We start from the raw sequence: 7610 nt of genomic DNA on the forward strand, positions 1-7610 counted from the left end.
TTTATATTTTAACTAAAACTAGTAAAATTTTTGCATATGGTGAAATTTAAATCCATGCCACCAACATTATAATTTTTTTTACCACTTCAATCAAAACTTTTATTTTAATATATATTTTTATAAATTTTCATATTATTACACAATTTGTTTCACCCATATTATATATATACTGCTATTTAAATATGTAACTAAGTTGGTGTCACAAGTCAATTTTACACCAACTCAGTCAAAGATACTACTAAAAATCATATTTTAAACAACTAATTATACTATTATATGGTATTTTTATATTTCCATACCTTTGTATAAAAAATTAATAAAAAACAACATTAACTAAAAATTTGCAAGTAAAGATTTTAACTCAAAACATCAAAAATATTAAATTTTACCATCCAACCAAAACCTAATTATCATCTCATATGACAATTCTTTTTACATGAAATTTATTTTCCACGCACTTTGTGTTCTTTGTATATAGATAATCTATACTATTATTTAAGTTCTTGATTGAGTTGGTGTCACCCTCAATCGAGTAATCAACTTGGTTAGGAAGTTATGAGAATGTCATTCCATAATTAAAATAAATAATATTATTCGATGATCTTTTAGTCTTTTCACTTTAAAAAAATCAATAAAAATATACGTTTGATGAGATTTAAGCTTTTATTTATTTTTATATTTTTATACATGTTAATTTTATTATGTACACTTTATTACCTCAATCAATTGTATATTTATATTATTATTTAAGCTCCTCACTAAGTTAGTGTTATCCTCAATCGGGTCACCAACTCGGTTAGGAAGTTATAGGAATGTCATTCCTTAATTAAAATAAGTAATATTATTCGAGGGTATTCTAATTTTTTCACTTTAAAAAACCAATAAAAATATGCATATGGTGGGATTTGAAGCCACATCAATTGCATTAGTAAAAAAATAATTTACCATTCAACTAAAGTTTTATTTTATTTTATTTTATATATTTTATTTTTATTGGCACACTTTATTACCTTCAGTTGTATATCTACACTATTCCTTAAGCTCCTGACTAAGTTGGTGACTAGTTGAGGTGCCATCAATGGGTCACCAACTCAGTGAGAAAGTTATGAGAATGTCATTCTCTAATTAAAATAAGTAATATTATTTGAGAGTACTTTAGTCTTTTTATTAAAAAACCAATAAAAATATGAGTATGGTGAGATTTAAACCTAAACCAATCACATTAGTAAAATTTTTAATTTACCACTCAACTAAAGCTTTATTTTAATATTTTTATAAATTTTAATTTTATTACACACTTTATTATTTTCATCAATTATATATCTATACTATTATTTAAACTCCAGATTGAGTTGGTGTCACCCTCAACCAAGTCATCAACTCAGTTAGAGAATTACAAAAATACTCTTTCGTAATTAAAATAAGTTATATTATTCAATGATACTTAGTCATTTTATTTAAAAAAACCAATAAAAATATGCATATAGTAGGATTTAAACCCCAACCAATTGCATTATCAAAACCTTTAATTTGCCCTTCAACTAAAGTTTTACATTTCATTACTTATTGTATGATATTTTTAAGCATACATTTGTGTTTTATATTCATGGTGTCTACACGCATATGTGTGTGATAAGATTCTCAATATAGATCATGTCATTGATTAAATTGGTGTTACAAAAAGATTTAATTTTTTATAATTAATTTTTTTAATATTGAATTTCCCTTTCACTAACGTAACTTTTTGACGTGTGATAGAAAAATGAAAATATTATAATAAAACAATTGGGATGTATTTATTATTAGTTTCAAACTATTTTTTTATTTTATTTTCGTACATATTATGTATGTATGTATTATTAGTTTCAAATATTACAAATTATTTATTTATTGTAGGTTGTTTTTAAACATATATATATATTCTAAATATGTTATTTTTATATTTATATAAGTGTGATAGAATTTCTAGTAACTTTTTAAGATTCTGAATTTGAAATTTGAAGATTTGAGGATAAGTAAATTCTATCATTAGGAGTGATACTAGTTTTTGTTCGGTTGAGTTTTTAGGATTTTTTGAACCGTCTATCATAATTTGGTTTGACTTAGTTCAGTTATTAATTTTTCATATAATTTTTTTAGTTTTGAATTTTTAGACTTATTTTGACAGAACGAGTTTTCTTATTTATTTATGAGTTTTGAATATTATTTGACAAAATTTTAATGTGTTTTTCATTAATATTTTTAAAAAATAATAAATTTTCAATAAATTTTAAATTATTTTAACTATTTTAAATATAAAACAATAACTTTTATATAATAAAAATAAAAATTAATTTTTAAGCATTCATTCTATAAATATTTCAAACACATGAATTGAAGTGGGTTTTTCTTTCTGGCTCAGATTATGATGTGGCAGGTCCAGCTGTTGTCCTATATGGTTGGCCCAATGATGGAGAAAGGTGAGGAAAATGAAAGTCAAAATTCAAAAGAATATTCCAAACTACTCTAACATATCCCTTTTCATATTATTAATCATTGACCTTACTACTTCCAATATTTTAATTTAAAACCAAAAATATTGGTATAACTTAAAAAAAAAAAGTACTTCTAATTTTATTTAAAAAAATATTTTAATCATTAATTTAATTTTTTTAATTTATATTTGTTATCAAATCAATTTAAAATGGATGAAAAATTAATAGTTTTTTTAACTTTGTTGACATAACATACACATGGATCGTCATGTAAATGACACATTAATATTTAATTAAATTTTTTAAATTTTAAAAATTAAAAAAATATAAAAATTATTTTAAAAATTAAAAAATATATATTAAAAAGCATAAAAAATATTTTTTAAATTTTAAAAAATTAATTAAATGTTAACATGTCATGTGGCAATCAACATGTATGCCACGTCAGTAAAATTAATAAATATTAATTTTTTTTAATCTATTTTAGAAGTGATTTGATAAAAATACAAGTCCAAGAATTAAAAAATGTGAAAAATTAAATTAATAACTAAAATAATTTTTTATAAAATTGGAAAGTAAAAAAAGTTATTATGCATTTAAAAACATTTTTTACGTATTAAAATTTATTTGTTTTTATTATAAAAGGAAATTAGAGATGAATCCCATCAATTTAATAAAAAATCACATTTATGATTTTATTTTCTTCAATAAATACACACCAATATATACATATATCCAAATCAAAATATTATAATCTTTTATGAGAGTAATGTAAAAAAAAAAAAGCCTACTGAATCTTAACTCGATTAATATTAGTATAATTGTTAGAATCTTAACTTGATTGGTATTAACATAATTGTCAGTACAAGAGAAATTAAGTTGAAGTGCGTGGGGTTAAATAGAGACTATGAGTAGTTTTAGATTTTATATAAAAGAAAAGTTAAAAATAAAAAATCTAATTTCACCTTCATGCTCTTTGGTTTTTTAGAATTCAGTCCTCTTCTTTGAAGTTAAGAAATTCACTCCATTTACTTGGTCTAAATATTAAAGTCTATGATTTCACTAAAAATTAAAGTCTATTTGATAGTATTGCTAATTGACTTTTAAAAAAAAATTGAACATTTATTATGAATTGAATTTGAAATTTTTAAATAAGATGTTTGAATATTTAAATTTAATAAAAAATTATTTGCATTTTAAAATTTTTTGAATGTTTATAAGTACAATCAAAGTACAAATAAAAATATACGTATGAGTACCCATAAAATTTAGAATCAAACTATAACAGTAATATACTAAGAACTAAAACACAATGTAAAATCAAACAACTAAACTCAAAAAGACTAACAACTAAGACCTACACATGGCAAGACTCGAAGATCCACAGATAAAATTACGCATGATGAGTTTTCAAGTCATACAAATAGAGGACTAAATTCTAGGAAATAAAAGAAAAGGACTAAATTGAAAATTTTGAAGAATGCAAAGACTGAAGGAAAAATTAAACAAAAAGGAAAACACAAAATACTTTCTAGACTTTTCTGGTAATTTTTTTCCTCCAGAAAAAAATTATTCTACTTTTTATGACTAGTCGCCACATCTCCCATACATAATAAATACCAAATATATTTTAAAAAATTAAATAAAAAAGATCTAAAATATTACTATTAAAAAGAAAAGAAACAATTTAAAATCCCCCACTCTCTATTCAGATTATCTCTTTCTTCTCCTAATTTTCACTAAAACCCTAGATTTATACTCACATCACTCCAGCCCCTGATTTAAAAACACAGCCTTTGTTTTAGTCAGTGTCGTTTTTTTGTTTCCCCAAAAGGTACCGTACAATGTCGGGTTCTGGTGGCGTTTCGATCGCGAGAAGCCGTGGCGGCGAGAGCCGGTTTTACAATCCGCCGCCGATGAGGAAGCAGCAACAACTGCAGCAACAGCAGCAGCAGCAGCAGATGACGACGACGACGATGCAGCGACGGGAACAAAGGCCGCCGTTGATTTCGAAGGGTTCGACGGAGAAGAGAACGGATCACGAGGATTGCGCCACTTTATTGCCGTCTTCTTCGTCTTCGTCGTCGTCGGCGAATAATAGCAGTAAAACAAATGATGATAATTCGACGAATTTGGATCGGTTCTTGGAGTTTACGACTCCTGTGGTTTCGGCTCAGTATTTACCCAAGGTAAAAAAGGGATCCCCAAATTTCGCTAATCACGAGATTTGAACAGTGTTTCTTGTTGTTTATTTTTTAAAATATTTTGGTTCAATTATATATATTTGGGGTTCTCTGATTGGTTAAAATAATGGTCCACTGCTGTTTATATGATGAAATATGTGGAAATCTGGTTTTTAAAATGGTTAATAAATGTTACTGATTAGCTCAAATTAGTGCTAATACTGGAATTTACTTAATTTCTTTGTGAGAATTAAAATCCGGTGGTGAGTTGAAGAAATGGGTTTTATTTTATTAGTCAGAAAATGTAGGAAAATTGAAGAAGCTTTGCTAAACAACAGAAGATCAGATGACCCAAATCATTGAAAAATATGGAAATTTTGTTTCCTGAAGTGTTGAGCAGAATATGAAGTGTTTGATTTTTGTTCTTTTGGTGAATATTATTATTGATGAAATTTTAATGCTGGTTGATATTCTTTGCAAGAATCCAAACTAATAGAAATTGAAGAAATGAGTTTTGTTTTATTAGTCAGAAAACGTAGATAAACAACAGAAGATCAGACAATCGGTATCAGCGCAAAAATGTGGGACTATTTTTATCTGAATTCTGAAGTATTAAGCAAAATATGAAGTGTTTATTTTTATTTTTTTAATGCTGGTGAATGTTATTATTGATGGAATTTTGGTTACCTTACAGACAAGCATAAGAGGATGCAGAGGGCAGGAGCGTGGACTGGAGTGTCCTCCATATTTTGCGCTTAAGGATTTGTGGGAGTCTTTTAAAGAATGGAGTGCATATGGAGCTGGTGTTCCGCTTTTGTTGAACGGGAGCGACTCTGTAATGCAATACTATGTCCCTTATTTGTCTGGCATTCAGCTGTATGTTGACCCATCAAGACCCTCCCCAAGGCAGAGGTAAAGCCATTTACACCTTATCGGGCGTCTTGTTGATATCCTATCTTTCTAGTTCCTTTCTTGACTGAGAATTTCCGATGTCCCTTTGGATTTTTAGGTGGTGACAGTTGGTGCGTATATCCTTTTTCAAAATTAAGAAACTGTAATTGGGTGATCAGGGTCACAGTTATCAGAAATAGTTTTCTATTAATTTGGAGAGTTGTGTTGCTCGAGTCTCACTTGATGGTTGAATGTTGTGTTGAGGTGGTTTACAATAGAGGTTGAAGTGTCAGTCGACGAGTTATCTTGAGTTGTGAATCATTAATCATAATTTTCAAAAATGCGAGACTAATAGCATGCTGGTTATGTTGTTTCATTTTCCAATCCATCTTTGAACAGGATGCCTGGTGAGGAGAGTGATACTGAGTCATCGAGGGAAACAAGTAGTGATGGTAGTGATAGTGATTATGGAGTAGCAAGAAGAGCTAACAACATTGTCCCAGGTTCTTGGAATCAGCTGGATATTGCAGATGCAAATATTCAGAGATTGAATACACTGTCACTTAGAAATAGACCCTTTGGGGGTTCATCAAGTGATGAAAGTGATACTTGTAACCCTTTGGGTCAGCTTATTTTTGAATACTTGGAACATGATCAACCATTTAGTCGTGAGCCCTTGGCTGACAAGGTAATTCCTGTGTCCTTTGTTATACTAGCTTTTGTAGCTTGTTGTTCTGTTTCTAATAACTTTGCACCTTGCAGATCTCGGTTCTGGCATCTCAGTTTCCAGCACTGAGGACATATAGGAGCTGTGATCTGTCTCCTTCGAGTTGGATTTCAGTTGCATGGTATATTTCTCTTTCTAAATGATTGCATCAATGCTTGTTATTTGTTGCAATGTGATTTTGAACCCGATTATGTCTGACAAATTTTCATTTTTTTTATTATTAATGAAGGTATCCAATATATAGGATTCCGATGGGTCCAACTCTGCAAAATCTTGATGCCTGCTTTTTAACCTACCACTCTCTTTCTACACCCTTACCATGTAAGCATCTTTCTTTGTAATATGGTTGCATATCTGTATTATTTCTGCTTGATATTTTGTTTATGATGTGATTTCGATATTGTTTGGAGCAGGTAATGGCACGGATGGGTTACCTTTCCGTGGCTTTAATGTTAGGGAGTTTCATGATGCTGACATGTCCTTAAAGCTACCATTGCCTACCTTCGGACTTGCTTTCTACAAGTTCAAAGTTTCTGTTTGGAATCCTGATGGGGTTAATGAATCCCAGAAAGCTAATTCCCTTTTGCAAGCTGCTGATAACTGGCTTCGGCTTTTGCAAGTGAATCATCCAGATTTCAGGTTCTTTGTTTCCCACAATACATACTGGCGGTGAGCAGAGGTCAACCACTTAACTTGGAACAAAATCCCAGTATCTCAGCAGATTGACCTCCAAACTGTCCCATCAGTGTTACGTCATACATGATATTGCACACCGGACTCGTAGTTCTTCCTCACAGCTGTTAGTGAAGATGCTTTATTTTGTACGGTTTGTTGTGGACACCGAATATGGATAGACATGAGATTCCGGTGATACTTCGGGCTCTTTATCAGCGTCATGGCCCTGAAGAGGTAGGATTCGATCCCTGTGAGTTGGTAATAAGTTTGTTCGGTGATGGTGATGATAATAATTTGTTTGATATTTGTATATAGACATAGTTGTGTCTTTCTAAGTTGGGGCTGTGTAACATACTACTTGTACTAACACTTAGCTTTGAACCTGGATCTAAACTATTAGTTTTTCCTAGTGAAATGAAATCACACATTAGCTCCTACAGGCATGTGTCTCACTGGGGAATGGTTACTTTTTTTCTTTTTAAAATATTTCCGGAGATAATATTTTCATATATCTATTGGTTCAACACGATATGGGTGGGTATTTCTCTCAATCAAAATGAAGAGTTGGGACGATCACCGTGCTTGTTGCAATACCATGAACGTGATGTTGGGGTGAACAACTGTTCTTGCTCCCGGAAATGTCTTGGTTGGAATGTGATT

General features: G+C 29.6%; 1 protein-coding gene across 1 annotated transcript; it reads left to right on the forward strand.

Moving 5' to 3' along the window:
* Window positions 1–4119: 4119 nt before the first annotated feature.
* On the forward strand, window positions 4120–7387 carry LOC107891845 (uncharacterized). Its single transcript, XM_016816765.2, has 6 exons — window positions 4120–4663; window positions 5352–5569; window positions 5948–6236; window positions 6311–6396; window positions 6505–6596; window positions 6689–7387. Exons 1-6 carry the CDS (start codon window positions 4319–4321, stop codon window positions 6946–6948), a joined length of 1290 nt encoding a protein of 429 aa, XP_016672254.2. The 5' UTR covers window positions 4120–4318; the 3' UTR covers window positions 6949–7387.
* Window positions 7388–7610: the final 223 nt, after the last annotated feature.

Source organism: Gossypium hirsutum, chromosome D09 (genome assembly GCF_007990345.1).
Source record: "Gossypium hirsutum isolate 1008001.06 chromosome D09, Gossypium_hirsutum_v2.1, whole genome shotgun sequence".
Classification (NCBI taxonomy): Eukaryota; Viridiplantae; Streptophyta; class Magnoliopsida; order Malvales; family Malvaceae; genus Gossypium; species Gossypium hirsutum.